Genomic DNA, 15,015 nt, shown 5'->3' on the forward strand with positions numbered 1-15,015 from the left:
TACAATAGCAGATACTTTTTTTAGTATTTAGCTTTTACTTAACTTCACCTGTTCGTGTATGTAAATCAAATTTAAATGTAAACGGGTTCCAATCAACTGATTAAGCTGTAACTAATTCAAACTGGTATATGTATTAGTACAAATCTGTATTTCTAAAATAATTTGCCCTGACTGACCAATGTTTAAAAAAGTTTAGAAATGAGTTTCACGCAGGTTTATTTGATGACTTAGGCATTCGTTAAGTCGCCGTCGAGTTTTTGGAAAATCAACTTTAAGGGTATACGGGATTGGTAATTGTACCCAGTTAAAGTAAATATATTGTATTAAAGTTTGTCTCCAAATTTACATAAAATTTATTTAATTATACATTATTGTATAATTTTAAGGAAAGATGCAACTGAAACTTTTAATTTTATTTTGCTTGCTTACTTGCTAACAGCTTAATAGCTATTCATATATCCTTGATTTAATGTCAAGATATATTCTAATTCTAGATTTTTTTTATCTAAATTAGACAATTCAACTCGGTAAGTTGGTAGATCTGGCGTTGGTAACAATACCATTAGCCCAAGGTTTGTTACATTTTCTAGAAAGCCTAGAAATATTTTACTTTATAGGATAACCTAGCGACTAGTGTTTCTCAACTATATTGTGCATGTATTTTACGTATAAACTTTTTTTTGAATCAATCTATCTAATAAAGAAACCGCATCAAAATCCGTTATGTAATTTTTCAGATCTATGCATACATAGGGACAAACAGCGGTAAGCGACTTTCTTTTATACTATATAATAATAATGATAATGATTAGCAGTAAAATGTCATCTTTATTCTGAATATATCGGAGTCTAATTAAATTCAGAATTTTTCCAATGTCACTTGGACCATCCAACGTGGCGTGACATTGGCGTGGGCATTGGCATCGTTAGCCAATTTATTTGCCCAAACCCTCGCTTCCGCCATTTTCAGTTCAAAGTCAATGTCGAAGTGACAGGATGATACAATTGCGTAATGACTTTGAGATCGAAATTTACGACGTAATAATTTTTGTAAGAAATAAATACTAATACTTTTTTTGGTTTTTTAAAAATTAATTTATTTAATCACCACCTTGTGCTGGCTTTCTGCAAGCCTCTCCGGGTAGGTATCACTCACTGATCAGTGAAACTACAGTAAAACTAGACACACAACATATAACACACATAAAAACTTATTTCCCATAGTTTGGTTCAGGAACGGTTAATATTTCTTACAGCGCCAATGGGCGTTGATGACCATTTACCATCAGGTGGTCCACCGGCCTACCACTGAGGGAGTATACACGAAATAAAAAAATATACATTTCGATTTATTTTAGTTTCATACCGAAACATCGGTAGTGGTCACGTAATTAGCCCACAGAGAAAAGTAGTATTTATAGAAAACCAGCTGAAGCTGCGGCTTTACCCACGTGAAATCGGCCCCTACTTTACCTCTGAGGGGTGATTTAAAAAAGTAGCCTTTGTCCTTCCCCGGGACTCAAACTATATCCATTATATTATACGAGCCTTTAATAAAAAAGGACTATTAGATATTTTATGTGCGTTTATTGTTCTATTATAAAGTATTATATTCTGTTATAAAGTATTTTTTCTCTTGAAGAAAAGGGTATTTTAAAGTTTTACGAAAATATCTCGGAGAAAATTATATTCTAAACGTGAAAAATATGTAATAGATCTTAACGTACGACTTATGTGGTTAGCTAAGATGTCCATGTACGGATGAGGAATGAGGATGTTGCATAATCCAACTAACTGAATTGCTCGGTGCAGTCAGTTTTATTATTGCCCCGACTATATAGGGGGGCAATTATGGCTATACGTTGTTTTTTAAAAAGGTATGTTTCTTTATTTTTTAGTTTTTGTTTTTTTTTTATGCTCAAATTACGTGTGGCAATATAATCTTTATTGTTTTTTAATATCAGATTCTTATCTAGATCATCGATAATTCTCAGAATTATTTCGTCATAAATTTTAATAATAATTACTGTGTGTGTGTGTTAGTTCCAGTAAAGAAGAATAAATATTCAGAAATTATTTCGTAGATCTTCTTTTAGGGACATAATATTTAATTAACATATTTTTAAAATATCATTCAGATCGAAGAGGATTTAATAAATATTATAAACCTCAATCTTGACTGCCTCGTTGGGTTCAAAACTAGGTCTGGCCTAGGTTTACCTTTATTGGGTTTTGTAGTCGAAAAGTCTCTATAGCAGCTCGGGGTCTGGGACTATGAAGTGTGTCCTGTGCCTGAACTCTTTCAAATCGTGTTGGATTTACAATCCTATCGTACTATGAGAGTGAGTAATCAGAGAGTGCACCTGTGTGTGCGGACACAATAGAGCACTAAAATATGTCCTGCATAGTCGGTTGGCTGGTCTCTCTTGAGATTAGCCTAAAACCTTGGTCGAAATTGGTCAGGACGACATCATCACATTTATAAAGCGATTCTATTCGAATGTGACCCCAGGTATTTATTACGGTAAATTGTCCAAATAACGCTTGATCATATTTTGTCACCATGACGTCTCCTTCTGATTAGACGACTGATTGTTCAACCTGACTGTTCAAACGGTGCCCGTGTACGTGATTACAGTTAGACTATTTTCAGAAATATACTTCTATTGAGATGCCCGGAATGATTAGCGGAAGTTTATTTTTAAATATATACATTTTAAACCTTTTGAGCAAAGTACGATTTTTAATACACTAAATTGTATACCAGTACCAGAAAGTTTTCTTAAATTTCAGCTTAATCGGTAGTGTGGAACTTGCATAATACATTTGCCCTTGCAACTGAACTGAACATACTGACTTATAATATTTAAATTACGTTTTGAATACTAGTATACGCCCGCGACTTCACCTTCTTTAGGAAGAGGGTCGGGGTTGGGATCTGTTATTCTCAGTGGATAGGATAATAAAGTAGCCCATGTCTATCCTTGAAGCCCAACTAATAGTTTTCATAACCTCACAAAAAAGTAAACAAATTAAAAAAAAAAAAATTAACTCTTTAAATTTCGAACTAGTTCTTAAAAAATTATTAAGTGACGTTTGAAATCAACCGTAAATCATATAATATTTTAAGTGGTATGAAAAATTGCCCTACAAAAAATAATACCGTGCATACATTATAATTAGGTTTTAACTAACTTAATCGTTACAATTTGGATTGGATTAAAATGTTGGTTTATTTTAAATAGTTCTTGTAATCATAATAAGCTTGTTAGCATAGGATGTTTCATATCAATAGACCAGTCTAAGTTATCTGTGTTGAAGGTATTCCAATTCTGTAGATTTAATTAAAGATGGTGCCATGACACATACTTGTGTCAAAGTTATTCTCGATGCGTAATTTGTAGAAATTACTGGAAAATTAGAGCGTTGGTAATGAATTTCTAATTATCATCATCTTGTCTATGAACTGATATAGCTCTTTTGTTATGAAATTCGACAATTTTTTTGCGCGTTTAAATATAAGACATAGTAAACAAGCATGTAATTGGTCTACGTTGGGATAAGGCTCCTCTACTTTTTGAGGAGAAGGCTTATAGACACAAGTGGCAGAATTTCATTGAATTTAGATGAAAATATAGTTATATCCTAATATAATGCAGGATAGTGTTTCGGTTGGCTTGGGAAATATTTTTTTGGTTTTTATTCGAAGTCAATTAAAATATAAAACATTTCAGTTTTTAACTGATTTAAGAAAAGGATAACTACTGAGTTTCCTGCTAATTATTTTTGTTATAATCTAGTTTCCGAAAAAGTAATGACATTTAATTCAATACTGTAACATTTTTGAGCCGACTTGAATGAAGAATATTATTATTCTTAAAAAAACAATTCATATGAAGGTAACTCTATTTTCTTTTGCAAATTACTTGAGATTTCTAATATATTTCAAAATGGCCTCACAAAGTGTTGCCAGCGATAAATATTATAAAGATTAGATACATATATAGAATTATAGCGTAATATAATATATTACCTTAATATAATAATAAGTAACAGACAGTAAACAGTTGTTTTTTTTTTGTAAACGACTCTGGTAAATGGAAGCCAATTGGCCTGGAACTGTACCGCTCTTAGGTTCAAAGTTTCAACAACAAATAGAATAGCTGATTGCAAGAGGATGGAATTGAGCAATGCGACGTATACTGGACCATTCTGGAATATGTGAATCTTATTTTGTTTGTCATAAGGGTTACAATGCTAAACAGCGCCAGTAATGTCGCCTTCCGTATACACGTGGATTTCAACGTGGCGGATAAGACAATTTTCTGTTAACTGTTGCGTCATATCGTAGGATCCGTTTGTTTGTTATTATGTCGTACAATGTTATGTACAAGTAAACACTTATAATTTTTTTGTAGGTAATAAAAAACAAAAATTCTTTCATAAATCATTGAGCAGATATACGCTGAGAACAAACTTGGAACTACTTAGACGTTTCTTAAATGTCAAAACGTTATATAATGCGTCATTTGACGTTAAAACTTTTTAAAGGCAACGGCGCATAATCTTTCTAATATCAAAACGCGCAATCATTTATAGCATTAAAGAACATATGTGTGTACAGCCTTAAGGGACAGCAAAGGAATGGGACTGTGCTGACAATAATTACCAGATTGCTACCGGAAATATATTGACATTAAAATTTATATGTATGACCTTGATCCTCATAACCTAACTATACTATACCAACGAGACAAATAGCGTATCCCCTTTTAATATAGTCACGCCGATTAGACATTGGAAGTCAAATTTGTTCCTCATATATCGTAGCAGAACCAACTGAGTTAATACAATAAAGAAAAAAGCTATTTACAACAATAATTATGAATTTAGTATATTAATTATAAAAGCTATGTTACAAATATTAATTTTATTTATTTTTTCAATTTTTTTTAACCGATTTTACAGGTAGGGTTGGCGGTCTGGTTTTTAATAAACTGAGTAATATTGTCCGGTCTCATTTAATACGAAATCCGACATTGGTATTTCAGGGCATTATAATGATGGGGGAGGGGTAGTGTGTGTCCGTCTTTACCACACTCCAGTACCACTATAATGATTAAAATTAACGTAATTTATTGCCTTTATAAGTTGAACAATTTTTAAAACAACATTTACGAATTTCGTTCATTACACTATTATTGTTTTTACCTTGTCTGCTACTCGACGTTAGATGGCGCTACTAAGCACAAGATAAATCAGTGACGACTTGTTTTATAGTTCTATAGCAAGACTAATTTTCAATTAGCAGTTTATCAAAATAAACGTTTAGTTATAAATAATGAATTATTTTAAAACACCATAGACAACATTGAGGTATCTTTAATTTTTTTTATTTATATTCATAGATACGCATGTTATAATTAAAAATCTGTCGGAATAGGCACCGAAAACATTGAGGCTAATCGATATTTATAAATAGGTTATCTTAATCGATTAATTATTCCGAGTCATAATTACAAGGCGGGAATGAAATATAAAGTCATAAAGAAGCTTCGAAATTTAAATCCTAAACATGGGTAGCTTCGTATAAGTATATTTTTTATAAACAAACAGCCTGTTTATGTCCCACCGCTGGGCTAAGGCCTATCCCTATGAGGAGAAGATTTTTTGAGTTTATTGCAATGATTTTTGGTACGCATGTGCAGTCATCCTTGCCTATCATACCGGAACACGACATAGGTAGTTTGATGATAGAGGAAATGTTGCGATGATGTTATGTCATCAGACAGACTACAATTATATTATTAATAATTAGATTAAGATGTTTTGATTCTGAAATACCATAGACAATGGCGAAATAATCTGTGCCCTCTTGGCACAAATAAAAACAAGAATAAAAAAAAAATTGAGACCAAGATATGGCTACCATTTTTTGCAGTTCAGTTTAAGTACACGCATAATAATAATAATATAACGGAATTAAGTTTCTCGAGTGTCAAGCGTAGTTTTCACGCACACATAGATAATGAGGTTGATTCGTTTGTTTTAGTCCTTTTGTAGAACGTTACTATCGAAATGTACAAATAATCTAATATCTATAGCCTAGCTTATATAGAAACAGAGGCTAGCTAGAAATTCGCCGCTGTTAAGTTTAATTAAGTGTTGCCATCTCAATAATTAATAGTGCTTAAAGTTACTATAGCATGTATATTTTTTAAATTTATTTTATGTTTAAATATATATTTAAATAGATTCAGTAGAGTAGGTGTATATATTTCTAAATTGCGTATCAACATTATTACTTCTTCTAGAAACAAATAAAAATAAATATAAAATATCATACCTTTATTAACTACCTAACTGTTTTGCTACCTGTTGATTATTTATTGAAGAGTGTCTGTGGTATGTAGTAGCATTATACTAAGTAATGACTAATTTGTAAAGTAGTACACATTGATTTTACTGTATCTGTAGTTTTCCTTTTGAATTGTACAGATAAAAAATTCAAAAACATTTATTTCGTATAAAATAATATACACAATTACTTAATACTCAAAATTAACAAATGAATCCAATTGATAATTTAAATTATAATATTGATTTTATATAAACGTTCGATTAATATTGATTTTAAATAATATTGTATCCTAAGAAAATTTCGTAAAATTAAAATAATTGTCATATTGTATGGGTTCGTTCACACTGCATTTTTTATTATACTTTTTTTATAATGACTGCGATTGCGTGCATTGTGCCACATGCGTCACGGTGGGGTCTACACATGTGTACCATAACTTTTTTTTTATCTTTAAAAATTATGCAGCTATCCTTTAATGATCTATAATACGTTTTGGATCGTTTATGTTACGAATTACATGACAAAATAGAATACTTTGTTTTATTTTCGTGACAAAAAACATAAAAATATTTTTATATCGTGTTGAATTATTTAAAAAAAAAACAGGCTAAAAGTTGGTCTGTATTTTACAATACTACTTAAATAATAAAAAAAAAAAAACAAAATATAAAAAATAGCGTACATTAAAAAACACGCTTTAATAATAAAACAACGTAGATTAATTACGTTAAGTTTACTAACTTAACTTAAAGTAACGGTTCGTGTTAATTTCAAAACTAATTTCCCGCTTTAAATTATCAAGTATAATTTATGATTAAATATAAAACCTACACATAGTAGTGTAATATTTAAAACAGTATTTTTTATCTGTATCATAACATCGTTTTATTATAACCGGTATAACTTAAATCTTTTTTTGACACAGCTAGAACCTTTATGGTAATAAAACCGTTATCGTTTTTTATTTCGAACTAGATGTTGATGACTTGCTTGAGAACTCAATCTATTAACTCATCTTAAATGTTAACATATTAAAAGGTTTACCTATGACACAAAAACGAAAGAAAAAGTATCTAAGTAATATTTATTTTCAATTACCTATTCGGGTTTCGTACGAGTTTTCAAAAAAGGTTTATGTTGATCAAATTAAAAAGAAAAAACTTCACGTTTTTTCGTACATTAGGCTAGGTTCGCAGACGTACCCAGAAGACATCACCAAAGTTTCAACTCAATCGGGTGAATGGATAAAAAACGTATATAGATCAAACATACAGACTTACGTATACATTTACTATAAAGAGAGTAACCTACGTGTGACGTCGAAATTATAATGTAAAGTATTATTATTGCTGTAATTTATTATATTAAAAGATATATTCCGTGGGAAATGTTTAAATAGACTTACCTATTAGAAATAAAGGTACATCCACACCAAACGTCCACCATAACCAGTGTAAATTGCTACAATTTTTCTGTTTCAGAATCTGCGACTCGTGATCTCTTCGCTGTGGAAAAAAATATATGATTAGTATTATATATGTACATAAACAATCATGTCCAGATTATGTAAATTATTATCAAATTGTAAACGACAGAGCAATACTGTTTCCGATTTTGTTTTACACAATCTCTAAACTATATTCAGTGTTGCAGCACTAAACGACTTCTTTTTATTTTTTTCAAACTTTTAAGGAGACAGAGAAAGCAATATCTTTTTTCTACTAAATTGGTTGGAAGTAGGTACAACAAATAATTTGTAGCTAGTCATAAATATATATCTGTGTGACCAAATATATATAATTTTTTTTTTTTAATGTCCAATTTTATATCATTATCTGAATTAAGTTATCAGAAATCCTTCAAGGAGTTACATACAACCTTTCATCTACAACTTTACCTTTTTGAAGGGTAAGAGTAGCCTATGTCTGTCCTTAGTGCTTAAACTTAATTAATACTTAATTTAATTATCAATGATTCAGCGGCTTAGCCGTTACGGAAAGACCGCGTACCTGTCTCATTTATTTGAACTATATAAAGTTAATATGATAATTGTGAATGCTTAGAATAATAATATTTACCATAAATCAAAGTATTACTTGAACGTAATCTATAGATGTATATATAAGCGAAATACGACTCATTGATTAATTATGAATTCTCAGAAACTCCATATAACACGTAGAAACTTAAATTTTGGCTAGTAGATTCGTTGTAGACAACAACGGATTTTAAGAAACAAACAACAAGGTTGTGTTTTATAAATTTCACACGGGTAAAGCCGCAGGTTCGGCTAGTATATTAATACGTTCAGCTAGTAATCTTACCTAACCTAACGAATTTAATAAAAATAAGATCCCTATTTAAAACTATTACCCAACAAGGTTATCCAATTCAATTCATAAATGTTACCTAACTCCTGACATCGATCGCAAAGGTCGCAAGGTTAAGCTGACCTTGGCTGAATGTCCTTCTACGCGCCCTTAAAGGACCATTGACCTTAACAAAGCACTTAACGTCTAATGGCAGACATTTTGTTGTATTTTATATTAAAGATCGTAACAAGGGATCGAAGTCTTTAAGATTCACTCAATTAAACAAAGAGATAGATTTATGGCTCGTAATTATTTAGTTTTAACTTAAATTTGGAGATACGTAAGTTTTTTGTAATGCCTAACTGAAAAAAAACTACTGAACCACCGTCTTGATAAAGGTATTATTTTAGTATATATTATTATTGAATAATTGGCTACGCTTTCCAGTTTCAATCGCTTCATCTTATATATATATTCCTTATTAAATTATAAAGTTTTGGTAGTTCTGTATTTATAGGAATATCAATTTAACGTATATGATTTGGCGAGGGAGGAGTCATGATCTCTAGTACCCCTCCTGGATGAATAACGAAGGCTGCACTAAAGGAGATATTTTAAATTAACAAAGATATATTATACATCAAATACGCATAGCTCATGATTTGTCTGTCTGGCTCACAGTATATTATTTGTGTTGAATGCGTATCGTGTGTTTGTTTTGTTCTTTTGGACATAATATTTAAGTGTACATTTTGTATTTTTTTTTAATTTTTGATTTAGATGCGGATCAGACCAAGACTCGCGTTGATCAATTTCATTGTTGTTTTTTTAATGAAATCATAATTGAAATTCGTTTTTCGTGTAACAAAAACAGATAAGTGAATGTTATTGGCGTTATTTAGCAAATTTTTATTAAAATTTGTCTACTCGTGTCGTATTCGTGTGAGTTCGGCAAAACGAGAACAAGCTACGCCATGCGAAGTACCGCTACCGCCATTAGATGAATCGAAATAAGGAATTCCCCTATTTAGCAAAAATTTTAAGGTCAATAACATTGTGAAAGAACTCATATCATACAAAAAGTAAGTACATTACCGGCATTGATCCGTATGAATGCATATTCACTTATAATCTTGAAATCACACAAAAAAAAAATAAAAAAAACGGTTTTAAAAAATGACTCGACGAAATTTTTTTTTTTAAATACTTCTTTGACATATGTCATATATATAGAATCGATTGCAACAGACTGATTCAATTGTGAGTAATATGATATTAATGTAATTATTCGTATCTTATCTTGAGATAGTATCAGCGCCAAGTTTTAGTAGAAATAAAAAAAAAAAAACATATAAGCGTAAATTGTCTATGCTGATATTTACAATCATATAAATATTAAGAATGTTTAATTAATATTAAACTAAAAATATAATTGGAAATCGGATTTGATAAAAAAAGTTTGGCGATATGGTATCTGTCAACTTAAAATCACGATAGCCATGCCATATAGGAAATTTGCAATTATTAGTAAAAAGTATTTATTTGAGTATTGAAAATATTTTTGTAATTTATTTGTTAGTATCGATGTTTTATTATTTGATTATATTTATATATCCAGACTGCCAAAGCTGAGAACGTGTCGAAAAAAATGGTGGCCAACAGTTATCGAAGTACACGCACACTAATAATTAGATGTTGAAAAAGAGTAACTACTAAGTTTCTTGCCGGTTCTTCATGTTATTAAATGACGATTCAAAAGTGCTTGTAAACGCCTACTTGAATAAAGTATATTTTGATTTGATTTGAATAAAAAATGACGTTGTGCGACTGTCAAGCGTAGGTCACACACACAAAGATAATAATGTTAGCTCGTTTTTTTAGTTCTTTTGTAACGAACTATCTAAATATATCAATAATTTGCGATTTGTTATTATTACGTCAAAATTAACGAAAAGTCAAACTTGGAACCTTTTTAGAGTTTAACTTAAAAAGTATCCATAATCCTGAAATATTTCTCAAAATAAAAATCCTTAAATATGTTCATTTAAACATAATTACGAAGACGGCCAGCTTTTTATATGTAAGCGTAGCTTGAGTGAACGTAAACGCAGTATGTTTTGAAAAATTAATATATTCGTCCGCGTTTTGTCACAGCACGTCGTCTAACATTTTTTTTTTTATGGCATTGGTTGGCGGACGAGCATATGGGCCACCTGATGATAAGTGGTTACCACCGCCCATAGACAAAGGCGCTGTAAGAAATATTAACCATTCCTTACATCACCTATGCGCCACCAAACTTGGGCACTAAGGTGTTATGTCCCTTGTGCCTGTGATTACACTGGCTCACTCACCCTTCTAACCGGAACACAACAATACAGTGTACTGTTATTTGGCGGTAGAATATCTGATGAGTGGGTGGTACCTACCCAGACGGGCTCGCACAAAGCCCTACCACCAAGTAAATCATGTGAAGATTTAATATAAAATGTGATTTTAAGTAACGTATTTGTATACGTTTCTGCGTGTTATCGGTCAAACGTGCAGAAACGCGTAACAATGACTCAAAGATATGCCTACAAATTCTTGGTATATTTATAAATGTTAGTGGAATATAAATAAACGTCAATAAAAATATGGAGGCGATAAAATATTTGGCTTATCATCATAAATGTTAGTTATTTATCCGAACACAGGATTAATATAAAGTTGATTGTATATTATATATTTCGTTTGGAAAAAAGAGAAGAGTTTCTTGCCGGTTCTTGGTAAAATCTATATTCCGAACTGGTGTACCAGTGTGTATAAAAAAACTAATTTTACATCTTTATAATATTAGTTTGTATGAATTCGAATGTTATTTAATACGTTAGCAATGTAATTCTACTGGTGCCTTTGATAGAAGAAATAAAAAAAATAAATAAAAAACAAATTAAAACACGCCTAAAGCATAAAGTCTAAGTATGTTTTACTTAACGCCCATGAAATATACATATGTTATATACCTATTATGTAGTTTATATAAGTTTATTAGAGTTTTAATATATTTTTTTCATTTACAATTTATTTTATTTTCGATTCACAAGGAAAAATTTCGAAAATATTTTGTATGAAAATCTACCACACGTTTATACAACCCGCATCGGGATAGCGTGTTTTTGACTAAAAACCTTCTCATTCAGGTCATTGCTCAACAGCAAACCCAACATTACTTCTTATGGAGTTAATCAAAACTATATACTTCAAAATATCAATAAAATCTTACCTGCACACTTGAACGAGGCATCGTGATCCGTTTAAAACCTTCAACACTTGCACGGAACAATGTATTTTCATGTACCATTATATAAAGCAAGTAATATTCACAGTTTAATATATTTATATTGAATTAATAAATTGTCATGAACACAACACAACATTTGACTAGTAATCATATAACTGGTACGAACTGTAACATTCAAACGGGATTTATACTGGTGACTAATTAAGAGAAAATACATTTATATTAAAGTAATACGTGAGCATTAAGTACCTAATTATTTGTGGGCTTCGTTGGTCTAGTGGCTAGCTTATGAGGCTATAGGTCTTGAGGTTACGGGATCAAACCACTAAACTTGGTTTGGTTGGGTTTTTCTGGGCTTGGAGTCTGAACGTTGAGACTGTTTATACGCCCAAGGAGCAGTAAGGCAGTTGCTACACTTAAACTCTATATGATCCTTTCGGATTTTTTGTTCGCTTGTGGTCTATAATATGCCCAGTGCTATTGTCTAATTCCCCTTGAATATGGCATCCGAAATAGGTCATTAGGACCTTTTTATCTACCCATCGATAAAAGTTATAAGTATTAATTACTAACTAACGTCATAAATTTAAGTTGAATTTAATATAAAGCTACCTAGTCAACCTACAATACCTCATAGTCGATGCCCGAAATCTCTCCGTTTGGGTCGGATTACCGTATACCGTATAGAATAATGTTGCATTACAAATATTTCCTAAGGGTCAGGCAGTAAACAAATTCTTTTTGGAGCATAAGTAGTAATAACAGCGCGATAGGGCTAGTACGTATCACACAAGCAACGCGCAGGGGCAGCATCCAGTCTCTATGGGAAGTGGACATGCTGCACCAACCACAGTTTGAAGGGAAATGAAGAAAGAAGTTGACGCCGTTGAGAATGTAGCCGTGACCGAAATCGGTCGGGAGGACATCATTATGGTTCCAGTAATATTTTGTGACTCTTCCCCTCTTCCTATAACTAATGGAAAAATATAAATACTTAATTGTGGGATGTACTCGTCAGTTCTGTTCACGATAAGACTAACACATTTGTCTTTATGGGCAAGATTATTATTGTAGATGTGATTTCCTACTTGAAGTATTTTTCTTTCATTTAGGTAGGAATTTAAAGCAAAAATAGGTAATGAAATATTCTAAACTGATTTTGAATTGCGAAGATGTATGTATACGAGTACGTACGCTTTTCCCGCAAAACGTGGATTTTTTTTTATAAAAATCACATTTGACAATTAGCAATACTACAATTTACAAGATTAAAAAATTAAGCAATTAATTAAGATGTTCCAATTAATTGGGAGTTGGATAAATCTCTGGTCAGTGTTGCCAGGCAAATATTGCCCAAAAATGTCTTATGTGAGTGAATCTTTAAATTGTTTGAGTTTAATATTACGATCTTCATTTATGTGAAAATATTTAGTTCAATATTATTACCATTATATTAGACGGACAATTATATATCCCGACATTACTTGCACATGGATCTACTAGAAGCATAACTCATTCAGCCATTGTAGAAGATAAATTTAAAATGAATGGATAGTCATAAATAGTACGTCGGTCGCCAGCAAAGCCGAAAGGTTATCAGTGATCTACAAAAGAATAGTTTCATTCGAGAATGGAAATTACGTTACACAGATAATCTAGAAGATTTAACCTTTTTTTTTTTAAATAAGTGTTCGTTTTTTGTGTTCGAACTATGATTTAAATAATGCCTATAATATTCTATATGTTGGTGTTTTTATATACTATTGAATAGTTACCACCGATTTACTACATATTTTACCACCAAACAGAAATACTTAGTATTACTATATTGTTGTTTAGTATCTCAGTTTCCTAGGCTGGTGTGTCATCAACGATGTGAGGAATGGATAATATTTCATACAGTGGCAATCCATGGGCGGCGGTGACTGCTTAACATCAGCTGGCTAGTGTGACATTCGGCTACAATATAAAAAAAGTTTATAGACGTCACAATAAGGCAATATGGGCACTTAATATAATTTTGTAGTGTTTTTGTAAGAACTAACTTCGTATCTCATTCGTGAAACATAAACTTGATACGCTATTTTGATGCGTATGCCCTTTAAATGTCATGACTATTATAGTGAATGTCGCATGTAATTTTCTGACATATTACGTTTTAGTTTTGCGTTTGTTTTCGAACATTTTTATTATTAATAAAAGGAACTTATTTAAATTATTATTTTGTTCGATTGCGATCTATGTGTTACGATACCAACCTTGACCTATTTTGATATAAGTATGTGAGTCATTATCTATCAACATATTAGGTAGCGACTGTATTTGAAATGCCTACTATAATAGTCATTCCCAGTGGGTTGTCATTACTTCAACGGTGTATGGAATTGTTTAATAATATGTACTTGAATAGCACATAATCGAAACACCACAATTTTCCTATATTATTTTAATCGGCTTTGGTTCTATGACAATTAAATGTTTGAGTCACAGAGTACACATATTACCACAAAAGGCGCGAACTTGGATTAAATATATATTCATAACGATCCTTGTTACTATGTTCTAATTAGTTAACAAGTTTTTTTTTTGTTTAGTTCATCGTTTTTGAAATGCAGATATATTATCCCATACAGTTAAACTATTTAACGTAAAATTAAAATTTTTAGATTTTTTTACCAATATACTCTGAGGTTTTTACAAAATATATAATATTAACCATGATTAATCTAATAATTGCATTTATTATTAATTATTATTTTGCCAATTGCCTGTGTTTAATTTCTTAATTTTTTATTGCTGCTATAACAATTACTTACATAATATCTTCGGCTACAAAAACTTCCTCAGAATATCCCGAATACTATTATTTCATGATTACTTTTATTTCATGATTCAATGTAAAATAGTTTGACTGTAAGATTCAATATCATTGCCTTCCAAAGAAGAAAAAAAATAAATATAGATAATCTTGTTAACCAACTGCATAACACTACCCGCGTGCATAGTATTCCTCAACTAGAACATAATTTAAGATGTATTGGATAATCGGCGCCCGTACC

General features: G+C 31.0%; 1 protein-coding gene across 3 annotated transcripts in view; it reads right to left on the bottom strand.

Annotated features, from left to right (window-relative positions):
- Positions 1-15,015, bottom strand: part of LOC125070397 (phospholipid phosphatase 2-like) — a 36,207-nt gene that overhangs the window by 5,291 nt on the left and 15,901 nt on the right. The window contains exons 1-2 of one of the 3 annotated variants that reach the window (XM_047680254.1): positions 11,939-12,093; positions 7,767-7,866 (exon numbers count right to left, since the gene is read on the bottom strand). In XM_047680254.1, coding sequence (XP_047536210.1) covers positions 7,767-7,866; positions 11,939-12,016 — 178 coding nt within the window. In that variant the 5' untranslated portion in view covers positions 12,017-12,093. Of the gene's footprint in view, positions 1-7,766; positions 7,867-9,768; positions 9,839-11,938; positions 12,094-15,015 lie in introns of those variants that run through there. The other 2 variants (XM_047680255.1, XM_047680253.1) reach the window with 2 other exon arrangements.

Source organism: Vanessa atalanta, chromosome 17, assembly GCF_905147765.1.
Source record: "Vanessa atalanta chromosome 17, ilVanAtal1.2, whole genome shotgun sequence".
In the NCBI taxonomy this organism is placed as follows: Eukaryota; Metazoa; Arthropoda; class Insecta; order Lepidoptera; family Nymphalidae; genus Vanessa; species Vanessa atalanta.